The 21,790-nt window shown below is 36.8% G+C and overlaps 1 protein-coding gene across 8 annotated transcripts in view; it reads right to left on the bottom strand.

Moving 5' to 3' along the window:
* The window catches only part of LOC141389216 (cubilin), a 689,676-nt gene that overhangs the window by 54,644 nt on the left and 613,242 nt on the right, over positions 1 to 21,790 (bottom strand). For 7 of the 8 annotated variants that reach the window (XM_073960431.1, XM_073960432.1, XM_073960434.1 and 4 more), the window contains 2 exons: positions 6,366 to 6,543; positions 6,181 to 6,207 (listed from right to left, as the gene is read on the bottom strand). In XM_073960431.1, coding sequence (XP_073816532.1) covers positions 6,181 to 6,207; positions 6,366 to 6,543 — 205 coding nt within the window. Of the gene's footprint in view, positions 1 to 6,180; positions 6,208 to 6,365; positions 6,544 to 17,948; positions 18,060 to 21,790 lie in introns of all 8 variants that reach the window. The other variant, XM_073960437.1, reaches the window with a different exon arrangement.

Here is a 21,790-nt window from a genome sequence, read left to right as displayed (position 1 = left end):
AAAGCGCTCCTGCGATTTTTTTTTGTTTTTTGATTTTGCTCATCTATGAACATTCTAGTTTCAGAATCCGCAAAAACTTCCCAGGTGTAAGCACCTTCCATTTAAATTTGATTCAAGAGCACCGTGTTTGTCTACACCTCAAGTGCTGCCGGCTAGGGTCTTGAGGACCTTGTTCCTAATTCTCAGTTTTCGCGCACGACTTGAACGTAGTGTCGAATGTGGCTCCTAGAATTTTGGCGCAGTTTTCAGTCTCTCGCAGATGTCACCAGAGAAGGTACCTGACGCCAGGATCGTGCAATCATCCGAAAACGTTACGATCTCGATGCCGTCTGGAGGGCGCGGACTTTTTGTTCCTGAATTCCACGTACGATTGGCGTCCACACATACAATTGGCTATCCAACGTTTCAAGCTTGGCCGGAGGGTTATCTGCTCAATGTCCTCCAACAGCGTGTAGTGGCTGGCAGTATGAAAGGCTTTGGATAAGTCAAGCGCCAACATTACTGCGATCTCTGGTTGAGTCCTTGACGAATATGTGTCCGGATGGCGTGCCGCGCTGTTGTCGTGCTGTGCTTCTTAGGGAATCCATGCTGGTGATCGGCAAATGGATAGCTATTACTGACGCTGGGGAGGACTAAGGCCTCAAAGGTCTTCGCTACTGGAGACAAAAGCAAAATAGGCCTGTTCGATTCCCTTTTGCTGCCTGGCTTTAGTAGCGGGACCACCCTGCCCATTTTCCAGAACAATTAGGGTGGCTAGCGACAAGTTGTGAACTTTAGCGAGATATTCCGCTACCAGCTCATCCAGCTGTATCAGCATAACCATGGAGATTCCAGCAGGACCCAACGCTTTGGATGACACAATCGTTGTAGGTCGATTTGACCAATTCAATCAAATTCCACTCCCTCAGGTACCTCCCCCACAAAAATGTTCAAAATTTGGTCCATACTTGGCACATTGTAATATTTCTACCAGACATGGATCAGATTCGAATATGGCCCCAAAGCTGTAAAAACATCTACGCCCACCATGTGTAGCGGCTGGCGTGCACGATAACTTTCGAACCGCATATTGCATCGGTTCAAACTTTGCATATCGTAATATTTCTGTCATCTTGTGTGAAACCTGTGAACAGTTGGGCAGGCAGTCCATCAGTTTTTTTTGACTTATTGTTCTTCAGACGATTTATTACTGATATCGTTTGGTATTTGTTTTGTGGCATCTTCATAGCCGATTGGTAAAATGCGCCTTTCAAATCCTCAGTGCGCCATCTGTACTCGTATTAGTTATCATGTTGCCTTCTTTACCTTTAAAAGGCGAGGTTACCCTTCAGTCTAGCGTTTTACACTCTGGTACATTTTTCAGACTGGATCTTGAAGATCTCTAGTTTCTCAAGTTCTTGGTCTTCCTACACTCTCTTTTCTCTTCTAAACAAACGCTTTTCCTCTTTACTCTTCTCACGATATTTGTTGGCTATTCATGTTTCTACTGACTGCAGTGTTGGTCGTCAGTTGCTTTACGACACTTCTGTTCGTAAGATCATTTTTAGGTCGGAGTGGAGTGAGTGGGTTATTCTTTACCCCAAATTATCTGGACAAAGAGTGCAATCTTCCAGCATGTGGGTAAATTGAGCGGAATAGGCTTCGGATATGTATTGTTAAGACGAGTGTGTACCTTGGCTACTACAAGGAAATTGTCCGAATCCATGTTCGCTCCTCGATAGATCAGGTAACTAAAATTCTGGGCGAATGTATCGTGATCGATCATGTTTCGGCTTTTTTTATTTCGGGAGCATCTACTTGACCTTGCGTATGTCGAGGCGTTGGAACTTGGTGCTGTTCACTACCATGTTTTTTACCGCTGCAAAAACGCTCAGCCTTATTCCGTTGTGCCTCATGAAGGCTGAATTTGCTGACCGTGGGACCAAAAATAGTTTCCCTGCCAATTTTAGCACTTGAAATCTCCGAGAACAATCTTAATGCCATGGTCTGGGGCAGCGGTCATCTTTTCACTATAGGCGCTAATAGAATATATCCCTGGTCTGTTCAACATTCTGTTTGGTCGGGGTGTGGGCACCGATTAGAATGACGCTAAAGAACTTTCATTTTATACGGATTGTGGTAATCCTCGGGTACCTGTTCTATGAAAATTTAAAATGAAAAATATTTTCTAATTAATTTATCGTTGGAAATCGAGCTTAATGATCAATAATGCATCTAAAAAAGGAAAGCCGACGACTCGAACCAACACACCCACCACTATGTGACATGACATGTTTCGCCTTTGATAAAGGCTCCTCAGACATATCGGATGTGGGACGGCTTCGCTATCATCCAACTTTTACTATTTCAAATGCAATTTGTTTTTTACACAGCTGAATATTTGATCAGTCATTGTATGGCTTTCATGACAAGCGCTTAGCGTAGTCTTTGAAAGTTATGAGTTTGGCTATGAACACTAACACGCCGTGACAACACTTTTTTCCTTGTGTTTTTCAAGGACATGGATTCAAACCCCAGCCTGGCTCAGCTGATTTTATTTATTTGAAAATTTTGCCTTTTTAGGCGAATATCATTTTTATACCCTCCACCATAGTATGGAGGGTATATTAAGTTTGTCATTCTGTTTGTAACACATCGAACTAATCATTTGCGACCCTATAAAGTATATATATTCTTGATCAGGATAAAATTCTAAGACGATCTAGCCATGTCCGTCTGTCCGTCTGTTCGTCCGTCTGTCCGTCTGTTGTAATCACTCTAGCGTCCGCAATAATTGAGATAGAGTGCTGAAATTTTGCATGCGAGGGTCTTTTTTCCATAGGAAGGTCAAGTTGCAGACCGAATTAGCTATAATTTGGCACTTAGGGTTCCTAGTGATAATCAAACTTATATCCCGAAGGATATGGACATAGGTCCATGTTTTGGTATAGCCCCCATATAACGGTACCTCCCGATTTTCGGTATTTTGAGAATTTTAGCCACAATTTGTAACCGAACTATCTGCAATTTGACATTTGAGGTTTTCAGTGGTTATGAAATATCTGCACCAAACATTGTCAACATAGGTCTATGTTTTGGTATAGCCCCCATATAACGGTACCTCCCGATATTCGGTATTTTGAGAATTTTAGTTACAATTTTTAACCGAAATAGCTGTAATTTGCCATTTGAGGTTCTCAGTGGTCATGAAACATCCCCACCAAACTTCGTCAACATAGGTCCATGTTTTGGTATAGCCCCCATATAACGGTACCTCCCAATTTTCGGTATTTTGAGAATTTTAGCTACAGTTTGTAACCGAAATAGCTGTAATTTGACATTTAAAGTTCTCAGTGGTCATAAAACATCTCCAACGAAACATCTTCAACATAGGTCCATGTTTTGGTATAGCCCCCATATAACGGTATCTCCCGATTTTCGGTATTTTGAGAATTTTAGCTGCAATTTTTAACCGAACTATCTGCAATTTGACATTTGAGGTTATCAGTGGTCATGAAACATCTCCACGAAACATCGTCAACATAGGTCCATGTTTTGGTATAGCCCCCATATATCGGTACCTCCCTATTTTCGGTATTTTGAGAATTTTAGGTACAATTTTTAACCGAACTAGCTGTAATTTGCCATTTGAGGTTCTCATTTGTCATGAAATATCTCCACCGAGCATCGTCAACATAGGTCCATGTTTTGGTATAGCCCCCATATAACGGTACCTCCCGATTTTCGGTATTTTGAGAATTTTAGCCACAATTTGTAACGGAACTATCTGCAATTTGGTATTTGAGGTTCTCAGTGGTCATGAAATATCTCCACCAAACATCGTCAACATAGGTCCATGTTTTTATATAGCCCCCATATAACGGTACCTCCCGATTTTCTGTATTTTGAGCATTTTAGTTATAATTTTTAACCGAACTAGCTGTAATTTGCCATTGAAATATCCCCACCAAACATCGTCAACATAGGTCCATGTTTTGGTATATCCCCCATATAACGGTACCTCCCAATTTTCGGTATTTTGAGAATTTTAGCTACAGTTTTTAACCGAAATAACTGTAATGATCGGTATTTTGAGAATTTTAGCTACAATTTTGTCTATTCAAAATTAATCGTCAATATAGGTCTATGTTTTGGTATATCCCCACATATAACTGTACCTCCCGCTTTTCGGGAATTTTCAGTGGTCACGAAATTTCTTCACTAAAATTCGTCGACATGGGTCCATTTTTGGGGGGTCTACATTGTTTTGATGAAACTACCCTCAATTTGACTCTTGAAGTTCCCTGCAGCTATAAAACTTTTCCGCCAAAAATTTTAAAGATAGGTTGACTCTTTGATATAGCCCCGTAGGTGGTACCTTTCACATAGCTGAACACATTTTTTTAGATAAGATTAGATAACACTGTGCAACAAAATGGAGGTGAAAGTCTGGGCACGGAAAATTCCTCTTGGGGAAGAAAGGCCTTGGTGAGTATATTATGAACCCAGAAGGACAGATCCGCCGTGAGTCGAACTTACGCGTTATGGCGTGATGAAATTTTTGTTAGAGACCCTGTGGGCCATCAGGAATTAGCTTTATATCTTTGTTCACTGTTGCTTAAGTGCTCTACAAAAACAACAAACAATGATATAATGCTAATTCATGATGGCTTACAGGGTCTCTTGCAAAAACTTCATTACGCCATAACGCGGAAGTTCGACTCACGGCGCATCTCTCCTTCGGGGTTTTTAATATACACACACCAAGGGCTTTCATCTCCAAAAAGAATTATCTCTGCCCCAACATTTGTGTTCACAGTGTAATTTAAGCAATAGTGGGAGGCAGTAGGTGTCTATCCATTGTCGAAAAGTTGTTCCACCTAAAATTGTAAAAGGACCCTAATTATTCCATTTTAATTAAGAATATTTTATGGTGGAGGGTATAAAAAGTTCGGCCAGGCCGAACTTAACGACTTTTTACTTGTTAATATTAATTTTTTAATTAATTTTTCGTTGGAAATCGAGCTAATGATCAATAATGCATCTGAAAAAGGAAAGCCTGAAAAGGCAAAATTTTCAAATAAAAAAAGAAAAATATTTTGTTTATGAAATTTTTCATTTGACATTTATTTCCTTTGCAAAAGTTTTCATTTCAAATTTTCACAGAACAAGAATTGATCTCCTGGGCGTGGGTCGTGCTGCCGGGAGTCCTCGCGGTCCTTATTAAGACGATATATAATTTTTGTCAGGCAGTTCCACACTTCATTAGACAATATAAGGGTAAAAACATGCGACAACTAACCAAAATCGTAAGATGGTCTATATTGGCCAATTCCTAGCGGTACGTCTGCTTGGTACGCTCGATAACTCTCAAACGAATTAACCGATTTAGTTCAAAATGATCTTACGAAGATGAGCCTTCGGTTACCTTCCATAAAAAATGTCGATGTCTCGGATTAGGTTGTCGTTGCGGTACCTATGCAACAATGAAATTTTTTCGGTGACAAGTCCATACTTCCTGAGATAATAGGCCAACAATTTTTGAAATCTCCATTTCTTTGAGTTGCATTCTCCACAAAATTTCAACACTTCTGCACTAGAGTCCAGGTTAAGGCCACTTCTTGGATCGTTTTAAAATTTTAATAGCAGGTTGTCGTTGTTATTACGACCCACCCTAATATTCGTTCAACTCATTACTACGGTCATTACTACATACGCATACATTATGCGAAAAGTTTACTTCGTTGCACTTTTTTTGGTACGGATTGCAAGTAATTCTCAATAGCAATGAAGGCATAAATGGATAGGTCGAGAACCGTGTTTGTACAAGTGATGTGTCCACAGTTGCAGTAACCAGTTACTCGCTCATAGCCACATCGTTCGCTTAATATAGGTTATTCGGCTCATTTGGCTCCCAATATTTGGTAGGACTCTTTTAAATTTAAAATAATAACTGTCTTTAATATTTTGTTTCAACGTTACTTTCATCACTTCCTTCAATCCTGCGTTATTGCTATTGCCAATTAACATAATTGGAATGCAATTTCAATTGGAATGTCAATTAAAAAAACGAGCAAATAAAAAAATACCACCAATTGGCAATTGTAATTGCTGGCGGTAGTGCTGGAGAATAATAAAACTTAATTTTCAATACAATAAATACAAAAAATAAATAGCCAAGAATAAATTTTTTCTACTTACGATGGTAATTCACCCACGGCTGAACCGCTATACAATGAGGGTGGGGGAGAAATGGAAAAAAAGAAATATAATTAATTTGCCATGGAAACACTTAACTCAATTACAAATTAAATTGCACACAATAATTTTCATCAGCAAAAAGTATTTTTTGTTGTTGTTGCATTTTCTTTTCGACCACTACTTACTCTGGCGGATTTCCTCTTAGATTAAATGATTTAAAAACTACTTCAACTCGTTGTCCGGGTCCTGCTAGGAAAGTGTAGAGACATTGACGCGAATGATTCGCCTGATTGTGCAACAGTGGAGCTGTGAAGGTACCATTTTGTGGGCCGCCAATGCGTGAGACAAACGTTTGATCGCATTCTGTAAGATAGAATGGAAGAAGAAAAAAAGAAGGATGGAGAAAAATTGGGAAAACTTAAAATTTACGAAATCAAGGTGTAGTTACACATATATTTGCGAACAAAGAGTTATGGGTAGAAATAAAAGAAAAAAAAGCATCACAAGAAATTAACATCACATCACACACACACATAGACCATTAAACAGAAAAATGTAAGAATTGAAAATTGTGTGGGTGTATTGTAAGATATAAAGAAATATATTCGAAATTGTTTAATGATGGAATTGTTTGTTTAATGCCATATTTTGTCTTCTAAGCTTCTTTCATGTTCTTTTTAGAGAAAATTTACACCTGCAGTTTCTTGAGTGTGACGAAATAAAATTCTGTAGATGGTAATTGTGTTCTATCCTATATATTACAAAACTATATTTATATATTACAAAAATATATGTATATAATTTTGTTAATTTGGAAATTGTCATTTCTTTCCACTAGGTTGCGTCTTTTCGACTTTTTTCTTAAAAATTATTTCAGAAAAAAAACAAAACGTTTATTTATTGAAGGAACTGTTTGTGCAAAGAGGAAAATGACCTCTACAAACTGCACTTTAAGAGCAAAGCCTTGCTTGAATACATCAGATCATAAGTCAAGGAGGCGAGGACTCCAAATTACATTTTCGTAGGTGATAAAATTATTTTTGCGATTTTCTAACATAAATCTTTAGGCGTTTACGGAGTAGGTATCATAAACAGTGGCCCTAAATATTCCACGGACAGACAACAAAAGTGGTTGTAAACTGAATTGCGGAGGTCAAAAGTTTGACCTATGGCTTAACTGTCCTTCCTGGTTCATCATATTTTCTTCATCGACATTCATCGTCAATGAGAACCGTACCTAAAGTCTTCTGAGCAACATTTTTGTAGAATATTTGGTTGTTGAAAAATCGCATCTTGTAGTACTTTCAAGAAATAAAGGACGGAAAGGTCATGAAAAGCATTGAGTTAGAAGAATGAAATGTTCTACAAAAAGACTCGCCAATCATCTCAAAATGAAGCTAAAACAACGCCAGGCAGAGATATAGAGATATTTTCCCAAGTATTATAGGGAAACAATCAACAATCAACTGACCTATGGCGAAATTTTCTTTTTGGGTTCTTAGTAAACTCACCAAGGGCTTTCATCTCTAAAAGAAATTTTCCACCCCCCAGGCTTTGAGTTCCATTTTGTGTCACAGTGTAATATTAACAAGTAAAGTCGACATTGCCGACAGAGATATACCCTCCGCCTGTGTGGATTGAAATACTTTTTTTCCAAAAAAAACTTACGTATTTAGGGGGGTTTGCAAAACAATATGGATAGGATTAAAGCGCAAAAATTTGCGGGGATATCGATAGATAAGACTTATTTAAACTGAGTTTCGACAATATTTAGAGTACAATTTTAGCGAATATTTCCGAATCGAAAATAGCGAATATTTCGAATTTCATCTAATATTCGAAGAAATATTACGATATCCAAAGTATGGACGAACGCAGTATTTGGTTTGAGCTCTCCAGTCACTACATATGGTGCCATAGGGTTTTTTACAACTTTCGGCTTTCTTCTCAAAAAGTATGGACTTGCCCTTAAAAAAAAACTTTTACTGTCTTATTGAGGCAGCGAACGTAAGTTGCTTCAACAAAAATCAAAGTGATCCGAGAGCAGGTCCTAAAGTGAATTTATTCAAAAATGTGTGTGGGAGGTACCCAACGGAGTGGACAAATATAGTCCATATTCGAACCTGATAGATATATTAGGATGTGTAAAGTATGGACCAAATCTGTCACTCCCATCAAGAGCTATCGTACGCACAATTTTTCTGAACATTTTTGAACTTTTGTGGGGGAGGTACCTGAAGGAGTGGACCGATATGGATTATCTTCGAACTTAAACTAAGTTTTCACAAAATATTACGAAGGCCACATTTTGGACCGAAACGGCAGATCCGTTCGAGAGTTATCTTACGCTCCAACCACTACACACGGTGTCATAGGGGTTTTTTGCACCTTTCAGGCTATTTTCTCAGGAAGTATGGACTTGCCCCTGATGAAACTTATACCGTCGTATGGAGGCAGTGAATATATGTTGCTACAACAAAAATCAAAGCCATTCGAGAACAGGCCCTAAACTGAACTTTTCCGAAATTTTGTGTGGGAGGTACCCGAAGGAGTGGACCGATTGAGTCCATATTGAAACCTTATCTAACAGTTCGCGTGTTACAATACACCAAACATACGCTTCAACATAAGTTAAATTTCTACAAATATGCCCATATACACTTTCATACGGGCAAAATGTGCCTCATCGAAATAATGGTTTTAGACTTCAAGCATCTTTGGACGAAATCCGTATCAGACAATTTGGAGTCTATTTAGCAATGTCCGTCCGTGTATCTGTCCGTCTGGCTGGAGCGCACGATAACTCTCGATGGTGGGCCATATTGGCACACTCTCTCGGGTACCTCCCCCACAAAAGTTCAAAATTTTCCCCAAAAATTATGCCCACGATAACTCTCGAAAGAACTAACCGATTTGGTCCCCACTTTACACATCATAATATTTCCACCAGACCAGACATAGAAGGAAAGAGGATTGGAATAAAAATACATGGGCAATTCATTAACAATATACGATACGCTGATGACACCATGATAGTAGCGAGCTCTTTAGGTGGCCTCCAAAATCTCCTTAATTCTCTCAACGAAACAAGTAATTCGTACGGATTATATATTAATCTCAATAAGACAAAATTTATGATCATTAGTAAAAGTAACAATGTTTACGACTCCTCATTAAAAATCAGTGAATCAGAAATAGAGAGAGTAAAATTGTATAAATACTTGGGAGTGCAATTAAATGAGCAATGGGAGTCTTCTAAAGAAAGAAGATGTCGGATAGAAATGGCGAGAGAAGCGTTTCTCAAGTATAGAAAAGTACTAAACAGCCACGACATCAATATTGAACTTAAAAAACGATTTATCAAATGCTATGTATGGTCAGTTCCAGGGACGTAGCCAGGATTTCATTTCGGGGGGGCCCATCTGACCAAAATGTTGAAAGCTCATGTTAGCGAAAATTTCTTATTTAGCAATGATGTAAACCTTATTTTAGCCTTTAATTACTGATGAAATAATTTTCATTACTATATTTTAATAAAATGAGGTAAGACTTCTTGCCCAATTTCCCCTTGTTTTCAGAAATTTTTTGACAATATATCAGAGTTAATATATGTTCAAAATAATGGATATATTAATAATCGCATATATTTTTGGGTGTATCATTTATCAAATAACTCACAACTACAGTGAATGTTATATAATTCAGTGATGTCACTTCGGTAAGACCAAAAGAAAAATTATGCAATCTGGAAAGCTTAATTTTTTGTTTACATGGAATGTTGAGGACCTTTTCTTTGTTTCCTACTTCACAAAATTTCAAAATCACGGCTTCAAGTTTCTACTCAAATTTTATTGAGTAATTTATAGAAGGAAAGTGGGATTAGTAGAGAATTGATTTAAGCAGAAGGACGTTTGGATATCATGGCGTTATCCACTTTTTTGTATTTACAGGTAAAAATTAGGAGTTATTTAAATAAAGGACGCTGCCGTGTCAGAATATGGTCAATTTCGGAAATTCAATCGTTTTTATTGTCATAAAGAAACCAATTGTAGTTATTTCCCTAAATATATTTTGGTGTCCAATCGTAGATCTTATCACAAAGAATTTCTGAAGGCTGATAGTGGTTTTTTGATGAGAGCTAATGCTGAACAATAGTGAGTCTATTCATGATGGAATTCTAGCACCCAATAGCGGGTGGCGTACAATCGTCGGACTTCTCTTATAAAAATTCTGGTTTCCTATCGTGGTGGATCTTCTCATAAATTGATCAGGAACTAGGAAAACTCTGGCAACCAATATTGAATTCTTTTAAAACAAGTAAAAAAGTATCAGTCGGCTTTGCCGACAGAGATATACCCTCAGCCTGTGTATATTGAAACAATTTTTTCCCAAAATACGTATGTATTTAGGGGTTTTTAAAAATTTTGGGCATTTGAACCGACAAAAATGTTGATTAGGATTAAAGATCAAAAGTTTTGCGGAGGAGATACTAAAAGGAATGGATCGACATTGACCGTTATGGATCTCCAACCACAACATATGGTGCCATAGGGGGTTTTTACACTATACGGGCTGTTTGCTCGAGAAGTATGGACTTGCCCCTAAAAAACTTTTACCGTCGTAATTGAGGCAGCGAATGCAAGTTGCTTCAACAAAAATCAAAGTGATTCGATATTAGGTCATAACGTGAACTTATCCGAAATTTTGTGTGGGAGGTATCGGGTGGAGTGGACAAATATAGTCCATATTTGAACCTGATCTATATCTGGTAGACATATTAGGATGTGTAAAGTATAGACCAATTCGGCCACTCCCTTCAAGAGTTACCGTACGAACAATTTTTCCGAACTTTGTTTTTCAAAATAGTCAGGCTTAATCCCATAGTCGTTGTTTTAATATTTTATTAAAACAACTTTAATTTATTAGTGGGAAAAAATTGGCGATGTTTACCAAGGGGTAAGGCAGGGAATACTATAGTTTCAGATCTCGCCACAGATCTTCATCAGTTCCCTTATTTCTTGTTTTTCAACAAGAAACTTTTTATACCCAAGTGTCCCACTAATAAATTAAAGTTGTTTTAATAAAATATTAAAACAACGACTATGGGATTAAGCCTGACTATTTTGAAAAACAAAATAGAAGTCGTCATCCCAAACAAAAAAACGCCAACCCTCCTAATTGTGAGACCGGGCACCGTCAAAATGTTGTTTATTGCTGTAGTATGCAATACCAACAAATTAGTTATGTGCTTTTTCGTCGAGAATCGACGAACGCATAGCAGTGGGAAAAATTTGGATTTGTTTGCAAGTGAAGTTGCTAGAGTTTAGGTAGTGCCAAAGAAATTCTCGATCAGAGTGTTTCTTTGCGCACGTATCTATTTGAGCTAGCAATTGACACTTGGGTATAAAAAGTTTCTTGTTGAAAAACAAGAAATAAGGGAACTGATGAAGATCTGTGGCGAGATCTGAAACTATAGTATTCCCTGCCTTACCCCTTGGTAAACATCGCCAATTTTTTCCCACTAATAAATTAAAGTTGTTTTAATAAAATATTAAAACAACGACTATGGGATTAAGCCTGACTATTTTGAAAAACAAAATAGAAGTCGTCATCCCAAACAAAAAAACGGCAACCCTCCTAATTTTTCCGAACATTTTTGAACTTTGGTGGGGCGGTAAAAATCAAAGCGATTCGAGAGATGGCCCTAAACTGAACTTTTCCGAAATTTTGTGTGGGAGGTACCCGAATGAGTGGACCTATTGAGACCATATTGGAACCTCATATTACTCTGGTAGAGAGTTTACGCTATACAAAGTATGAACCAAATCGGTCACTCCCTTCAAGAGTTATCGTGCGCACAAACTTTCCGAACATTTTCGAACTTTTGTGGGGGAGGTACCGGAAGGAGTGGACCGATGTAGGTCATCTTCGAACTTAAACTAAGTTTGGGCAAAATATTACGAAAGCCAAAATTTGAACCGAATCGGTTCATCCGTTCGAGAGTTATCGTGCGCTCCAGCCAGCAGGACAGACAGACGGACGAACATGGCTAGATCGACTCAAAATTGACTGAAACACATTTCGTCCATACATACTTGGGGTCTAAAACCATTATTTCGATGAGGCACATTTTCATCGTATCAAAGTGTATATACCCTCCTTAGCCTAAAGGCTGAGGGTATAATGAAATTCTGGCGCCCAAGCCTTCCTATAAATGTATACATTTTTTAGCAAAAATCCATAAACACAATTTGTCCCAATCTACATTTTTTATACTCTCAGCCTTTAGTCAGTATGTGCCTCATCGAATTCGGATACTGCGTTGGTCCAAACTTTGTTTATCGCAATATTTCTGCGAGCGTTATTTAAAGTAAGAAGATGGTGATTTTCGGTCTACTCCTTCTGGTATTTTCCCCCCAAATTTCAAGAATTTTAGCTATTATTATATATAATATATTATAATATTTTGTCCAAACTTTGTTTTAGCTCGAAAATGGACCACATTTCATTCCACGTTCGAGGAACCTTAGAAATTTTTACTGAAGGCATTTCCTGTGTTTAGAGCGGTATTGTGTTTTTCGTGGGCAAGTCCATATTTCCCGAGGTTGGGCGCAATATCTTTTAAGAGGAATGACTCCCAAAATAATATCTACTTCCAAAAAAAACTATGTTGGTCCGGTCCATTTCCTCTGGTACCTTCTCCGCAACACTTGTGATCAATGATAAAATCCATATTTTGTTGGCAAGTTCATACGTCCGAAAATTGTTACAGAATTCTGAAAATCTCCTAATACATAGGTTTTGGTTAAGGGATTTTGGTTGTGTAGCCGTTGTTCGATCTGTCCATAGATGAAAGTTTCAGTTCACACAGGCTCAGGGTGTATTTCTGTCCGCAAAGCCGACTGATACTTATTGAGATTTTGACGAAGAAGAATCTGTTTCCGTCCAGTTTTTTTTTTTTTTTTTGATTTTGTTTGTCGTCACATAGTCGAAGAAGGAAAAAGGGACTTTTCTAGAAATGTGCACTAGGGATATAACTTTTTGCATTTTTTTGCAAATATCAAAAATACCACCACATAGCCGTGTAGAGCATAAACACCTATTCTGAAATAAGGCGTAATTTTTTCTCTATCGTGAAAAAAGTTTCCGCACCAAATGCATTGAAGTTCAGTATTGCATTTTTTAATTTTATTTGTTATAATGACATATACGCTTTTTATTAAAATTTGTGTTTTTTAAAACTTAATTTAAAATCAATATCAAACCATTCTGGACCAATTTGTTATCAAATCACGGCATTTCAGAGCATATTAGAAACTTTCGACAATATTGCAATTTTGTTGTTTTTTTTTTATAAACTCGCGAATTTTATGTTTATATTTATTGTACCTATCGGACAAGAGAATATGGTGTAATTTGCAACAAATTCGCGAAAGTTTGACTTTGCCTGGGAGAATTGTATTTATTTTCTATAAATATTTATCCAAACAAAGCAAATTTAAAATTCAAAGTAGAAAAAATATCAAAAGGAGTTTAGTAGACGCAGTCGGTGCAGACACTTTTTTCACCGAATCGATATTAGAACGCGTTTTCGTTATCAGGACAAAATTCCTCACACGGTACTGGTGTGGTATTTTTTTGGTTATAGCCCTAATGTGCACCCATTGAAAGTACTTCCCAAAATACAATTCAATGAGTAATCGATAGAAAATCCCTGAAGATGAAATCCAATGTAATTTCGAAATATAAATAAAATATAAGCTTTGACCTCAATCTCAATAATCTTGATTTTATCTTTTATTGTTGAATTGCTCATATCAAAATTTTCAAAAACAAAAGATCGCAAGAATGTTGTTTATAAGCCAAAGTATTGGACGTAATATGCTACAAACGTTCAATAAATACAAATGAACATCTTGTTCTAAACTCAGTAACACTTACAGTCAGCCTAAAATTACGAATAAACGCTTAAACAACACCTTAAAACTTAACAACAACTATGCAGAAAATTGCTCAAAAAGCCTAACGTGTTCATTATTTTTATACTTTCAAATATGTTGGACAATAAGTATACCAATGTAGTTAAATAATTCTCTGTCATACTTCCTCCAAATACTTTACATATTTCTTGAAAAATTTAAAACAGTTTAAAATTTTATTCAAAAATTAAAAAAATGTGTAACATAAGCTAATATCCTATGGGAACGAAAATCATTTAGGGGGGGCCCGGGCCCCCTGCCTACGTCGGTGGTCAGTTCTATTATACGGTGCTGAAACATGGACTGTAAAATCAGCAGACGAGAAGAAACTGGAAGCTTTTGAAATGTGGACATACCGACTTGTGCTCAAAATTCCATGGACCGATCTAGTGTCAAATACCGAAGTCTTAAGAAGAATGAATGAACAACGACAGTTAATGAAAACCATCAAAACCCGAAAAATGTCTTATTTGGGACACTTGATGAGGAACAATAAATATAAGATACTGCAGATAACTCTCAAATCCCAAAATTCTCAAATCCAAAAATGAAATTTACTTGTGAACATTTTCGTCCAAGAATTTTTCACAACTTTCGACGTGGATAATCACTGCAAGAGTGTATCGATCAAATTAAATCTTTGTATGTCGATTAAGGACCATCCTATAGGACTATGAAAAACTGGTTCGATGAATTCAACCGTGGTCGGCACTCGTCAAAAAACGACGGTTGTGAGGGTCGCACAAAATCGGTTGTTGTGCCAGAGAAAAAAATATGCCGTGCATGAACGGATAATGTGACATCGCCATGATAAATACCGTGAGATAGAGGCATCCTCGGGCATTAGTTCCACCAACTAACATTTGATATTGCACAAATACCTGGCAACAAAACTGGATTTTTCTCGTTAGATCCAGCAAAATTGGACAATCGATTAAAAAAAGGCTCCTGTGAATTGGTTCAAACAAATTGTGCGTAAAATCGATCTCGGTGCTTCAAACGACGTTTATAAGATCGTCACAGACGACGAATCTAGGATCTATGCTTAAGAGCCTTAAACAACAGCAGGAATCGGCCGTTTGGGTCTTCGAAAGCGAGCCAAATCAAAAGAAAGTTGTTCATGTAAGATGCACTTCGAATCAAAAGGTTGCCTGTTTTTGCCAGAAAAAACTAACCGTGTGGCGATTATACGGCTTGAGAAATATAGGACGGTTGGTTATGAGTGGTACACTATAATTTGTTTGCCTGAAATCTCCTGAGAAATTCGAAAAACGTACAAGAGAAGACAAATCATCCTGCATTATGACAATGTGGGCTTTCACTAGAGTTGTGTGGAACTATTCTGGACAAGAAACTATTGGAACTATATCCGGCTCTTTCATTTGTATAGTTGCTTTAGTTCATATAGTTCCAGCCGTGCATATAATTTTCTTTATTTAATTGCACGTAAATCACATCCTCGTTACATCGCTGCAATTTGTTTACTTTTATGTCAATACATCCAGATTTTGTTTTTTTCATTTTTGTTGTTGTAAATATTCACTCAGTTATTCACTATCAAATACAAGAGTTTTTGTTGCATCAGATTTTAAAAAATTGTTGCAAAAAATTAACATCATATTTGTTTAAATGTTAAATAAATTCGTAATGAAAATGGACAAGATATATTTTTAATTAATAGCAGAGGGTGTGATTTAAATTATAAAAATTAGTTTGGGGTCTGGAGGTACTTCGTTATATAGCAATAAATTTTCAAAAAATTCAATTTTTTAGTGTTTTTATGGGTTTTACGCGCTTGTTCCATAGAGTGCATCTTGTAAACTTAGCCGAACTTAGGTCCGATTATTTTTTGGGGAATGAAATTGGACTCTCTGGATACTGAATAACCACATTCGGGCTGCAAATATTTGCAAATCTTTTGATGACTGCACTTTTAAAATAAGGGATTTTGCATGAAATTCATACAAATTTAGCTGTGCATTTGTATGGGAGCTAAATCAAAATATTGACCTATCTTGAGAAATGTTTACAAGGTGGAATTCTAACCTCGGAGACACTATAATACCATATTATAGCTAAATATGTTATTAAATATGGGATAACAAGTAAAAATTCAACGAATCGGGGGTACCATAAAAGGGGCTACATCGAAACATAAATCCGTATTGCAAATGTTTTGCAAGAAGATTTTATACGCAGTGAGAACACGGAATGCAAAATTACAGCCAAGTTGAATTAAAAATGTGGTCATGATATTCAAAATACCTTAAATTGGGAGGTACGGTTACATGGGGGCTATATCAAAACGTGGACCTATGCTCATAATTTTTGGTGGAAATATTTTGTGACCACTAGGAACCCTAAATACCAAATTACAGCTAATTTGCTACGAAATTGTGGCTTAAATCCTCAAAATACCGAAAATCGGAAGGTACCGTTATATGGGGGCTATACCAAAACATTAGCCGATATTGTTCATATTTGGCCCATTATTACCCACAGGTTCAAGCTGAGTTTGTGCAAAGTTTCAGTGATGTATCTCAATTCGTTTGCAAGTTATGAATTTCGCGCCGCTAGATCAGTGCTTTCGACCACCGTGCAGCGCCTGTTTGACCGAAAGAAACGTGGAATTGATGGCTCATCCGCCGTACAGCCTTGACTGGGGATCCAATGACTTCATTATATTCCAGCACATCAAGAAAAAAGGCGTGGTCAACGATTTTTGTTGCCTGAAGATGCTGTAAAAGCGTTCAAAAACCATGTTTTGGAGGTGTCTCATTCGGAGTGGAAAAAGTGCTTCGCCAATAGGTTTGAGCGCACGAAAAAGTGTATAAATCATGCTGAAGACTACTTAAGAAAACAACAAAACCGTTTTTGATGGTAAATATTGGCGTTTTCATTGTTAGGTCAGATAGTTATCGTTCAGCCCTCGTATGATCACTACTTGCTTTCAAATAAATGTGAAGCCAAGTTCATTACATTCAAAGCAACTTAAAAATGAGTTTTGAGTAACTTTAAATATTCAAATATTTAAAGATAATAAATGTTAATATTAGGAAAATATGGAGAAAAATGCACATTGCCAACATTTATCGGATTTGAAACCTCATAGTATAGACAAAACTACTTGACGTATAAATACCAAAATATAAAAACTTTCTAATTGGAATGTTTTCTATAGACTCCCATCAATGTATTTGTAATTCGATGTACTTGGTTTTGACAATTTTTGGTCGCTGTCGTGACACTGTGCGTCCCAGTGGTCCTGTCCTCCAGAAATGGTAAGTTTTGGCATTTTTTATTTTATTGGAAACTAGCAGACCCCGGTCCGCGTTGCTGGCCCGTCGTAATTAGTTGTACTGACAATTTTTTTATGGACTTAATGCTTGACAATTCAAAAATAGATATTTTCTACTTCACTTCTTCGGTCCATTGTCAAACCGAGGAGGTTTTTAAATTTGTATAAAAAATAAAAATAATAAGAAGCTGGATTAGGTGCCAAGTAATAATTGTGATGTTGTATGTAAACCCACTTTTCACACTTAAGTGTATACTGTGCATTACAAATTATGTATATTGTGTTGTTATATACAATTCAAATAAAAATTCAAAATAAAAAAAGCAAACAAACTCAATCATTTACAATTCATTCAAATCTTTCTACACATTCTAATTGGAATTCATCAACATAAATACAAAAAGAAAAAACAAAACGACTTCTAAATTCCAATACAAACAGAAAAAAATGATTGTATCAAACAACTCTGTTAATTGAAACACAGAACCTACTTGGAGTTTTAAATGTGGGTCTCGGCAGCGAATCCAAATAAGCCAATGCCTGGGTACGAGGTTCGTCCCTTATAACAACAGAGGTGGAAGAAGAAGCTGGATTGGAATCAACTGCCGAGTTCAGTTCAATTTGTTTTTCAATTCGGGGCGTTTGTTATGAAGTTTTTTTTGTTTCGTTTTTGTTTTTTGTTTGGTTATGGTTTTTTACAAGTATTCATTGTGAATTGTAGTAGAGGAATGGATCGATAAGAGTGCCAAGATGAAATAGTAGTAGTAGAAGAAGACGAAGAAGAAGAAGTATTTTATAAAAAGAGGGAAGAAAGAAAAAAAGAAAAATGAACATTTTAACAATTTTATTACTTTTGAATTAAATGAATTGAATTTTTTTTCTATTAAATAATTTTGTTATTGAATTTTGTGTATTTGCTAAAATATATAAATTCGTGCATACATATGTATTTAGCTAGAAAAAAAGTTTGGCTATATATTTGAGTTTCGGTGTTGGTTTGTTTGTCTTGTTTCGCTGTGATAACTTGAGTGCGTGCTTAAAGTTTTATGAGTGTGTTTTGGTACTCTGTTATCGCTAACATGCAGTGACTGACGGTTTGTGTATTGCTGCTGTATGTATTAGCGTTGAATGTGTTTGTGAAAATTTACGACTGTGTTCTACTTATGTGTCTATGTGGTAATTGTGAGACCTGTAATGAAATTACTGATAAGCAAATTCAAAATTTTTGGAAGAATTGTGTTCATAAGTAGATGCTACTTTTGAACATTTGATTTCACAGTTTATTTTTTGCTGAATACTCCCGCCATGGGTATAACCGTGGTGCATTATTTAACATGCACTCCTTCTGTACATAATTCATTTTTTGAGGTACCAAAAAAAAATTGGATACTAAAAATGCTTATATTTTCGGTAACTATCGATATTTTTCGGTAAGTTAGCGAGAAAAAAGTAGTCGTACAGTTCTACTGATTTAAAGAGTGCTGTAAACTTTTATTTGAACTTTTCATGCATAATTATGCGTTTTAATTTGATCGATTTTTGTCGATAAGACAAAAAAATAAGTTACAAAATAGCACTACTGATGATTTTTTTAAATAAACCACATTTATGAGTGGTCATTATTTAAAGCCTAAAGCTCTATGAAGCAAAACATTGTACTTCCCGCCAATACATCTGATCAATCCATTTATGCAAAACTATCAAAACTTTTAGAAGAGAACGAGCGCACATTGGATCCACCCATTGGCCAAAAATAAAAAAATGAATGTCAAAATTTTGGTACAACATCTGGCAACTCTGACAGCTATGACATGGACCTTTTTAAAAATATATTAATTTTTGTTTCATTCGAAAGCGATCTTCTTAAGAATAGCTTCAAAAATCGGAACATTTGACTAATATTTTTTGTTGTGAGAACAACCTATATTTTAAGTGCAAATAAATATATTCAAAATATCGCGAAACTAATATGTATAGAAAAATATTATAGTGGATTTTGAAGGAGGAGGTAATAGCTTCATTTTTATTAAAACATAGTGTTTTAGCGTGTTGTGGAATTCTAGTTAGCTGCATATTTTCTTTGTGTATTTTGTAACTCCAATTCGATCATGTACTTAAATTTGACCTAAGGTTTTAGTCATGATGCCCACCTGTGCCCACCTCGGGAATAATTTTCCAAAGTAGGTCATGGGTTTAAGATTATTCTGTATTAAAATCAGCTGCCATCTAATGCCAGACTATAAATGGTGGGTCGCTGACTAAAGCTGCCCTAGAATAGAGTTTCTATGGATATATTAGCGTATAGCTCTGTTATCTGACCACGTGCATTAACATGATCGGTATCAGTGGCAAGATGAAGAAATCTTCTTCCAAATTTGTCTTACGTTGGCGGTACGTGCCTTCCAGGAAGAACGCTATAAGATCTATATTAAAAATTTTACCAATTTTCAGACAAAAATGTTGATTTTTTAATCCGCTAAATTGGCTGGATTTTATGTTGTTTTGGAGATTGTTTTGTTTCCCCAAGCCTATTTTTGCATCATAAGATAATCGGAACCTTTGTTCATCTCATTTTGTATTAACAGCATAAAAAATTCTTACCGTATACCCCCTCCAGAGGGGAATGGGGGGGGCGGGGAGAATGTTACGCTCGTGGCTTCTTAAAATACTCTTCGCAGCAGCACAAAGCTGTAACCGGTGCATTGGCATGATTTTTACACTCTAAATATTTTTGGCCACTTTCTCCATACAAGTGGATCCACTGTGGAGCGGTGCTAAAAAGTAAAACTTCCATTCATTGAAGGTTATGTCAAATTACCAATGTAAAAAGCGAATGGATGTGTAAAGAGGGAAAGAAGCTCTACAAACAGCAAAGTGAGATCGAAGGTCGAATTGTTTACTCCATCGGCAATAACATCCACCCATCACAAGCGAAAGAGGACAATGGAAGCGACTGTGTCCACGTTTGCCTCAGGTGATTGTACTGAAATAGCACGGACTCATCTGACAGCAGTACGGATAGTCCTTGGGAGCAGGACAATGCAACACACGGTTCTCTTGAACCAACTTTAAATGAACGGAGCTAACACCTGGGAAGTTTTTGCGGATTCTGATGTTCAATGTTCATAGATGAGAAAAATAAAAAAATCGCCGGAGCGCTTTTTTAAATAAATCGCGGCAAAAGTTCACATTTTTATGTTTTTTGTAGGTTTTCACGAATTTCCTGGAAACCGCAAAATTGAACTAAGGAAATTTGACCTTTATGATATTTTCGTAGGTTTTACCATTTTTGATATATAGAAGTTCAAATTGGGACTATGTACTGACTGTACCCCCTATATGTAAATCAATGTCATGTACGTTACGGCTTAACTAACTTTAAATAAAAACCGCTTACACCTGGAAAGCGTTTGCGGATTTTGAAACACAATATTCATGGATGAGAAAAATCCAAAAACAAGGAAAAATCGCTGGAGGGATTTTTAAATAAATCGCGGTCAAATTTCACATCACGTTTTACGAAAGGATCGTAGAAGGACTCCTTGCCTTCCTTTTACTCTAGTGACTCATACATAGAATGTGCAGTAGCAGTAAAGTGTGGGACTGCCGAAGCAAGCAACTCTACAAGCCGCCTATTAATAGCTGTGCCTTGTGTTATATGACCGACATAAGTTCGCTTTTGAAGAGCAATAACCGTCTGGTACTAGGGGACTTTAATACTCATCATGAGCTTCGGCATTCCGTCCTAGCCAATGACCTGAGGTGTACAAAGCTGGCCCAGTAAATTTATAGCTGCTATTTTGCACGGATATTTCCAGAGATTGTGTCACCTGATCTGATAAATGACTGTAACCCGTTATTTCGCTTGGCTCAGTCCATCTTCCGATCATCGTCTCCGTAAACAGACCACCCGACTTGATAACCTCTGACCGCCGTACTTTGCAGAACCAAGAAATGGCTGGGTTCAAGGGTTCAGATAATTTACCAATCACTACTTCGGAGCAGTATCCTCGGGTAGCTGAGAGAATTTCCGGGACATAATCAAAGCTGCAGCCGCTCGCCACATACCTGCTGGTCGAAACCCCGAAATCAGACCATATTTCACAGAGACGAGACTGGCAAATATGCGTGATGAACTACTAGGCGAACATAGAGCTGGATCACCAAAAGCAATGCAAGATTGGTATACGATTAAGTAAATTGTGGGCATTGGTTAAATTAGTCTCGAATCCGGGAAAGAAGGATAATAGAACGGCGTAACATTGACAGATCCGAAGTTATTTTAACCGGCAGTTTATAGAGCAAACCGGAAGTTATAAGGCGATATAAGATA

This window comes from Musca autumnalis, unplaced genomic scaffold (genome assembly GCF_047663935.1).
Source record: "Musca autumnalis isolate F117 unplaced genomic scaffold, ASM4766393v1 scaffold_1, whole genome shotgun sequence".
Classification (NCBI taxonomy): Eukaryota; Metazoa; Arthropoda; class Insecta; order Diptera; family Muscidae; genus Musca; species Musca autumnalis.
This window is presented reverse-complemented; position numbering and strand designations above follow the sequence as displayed.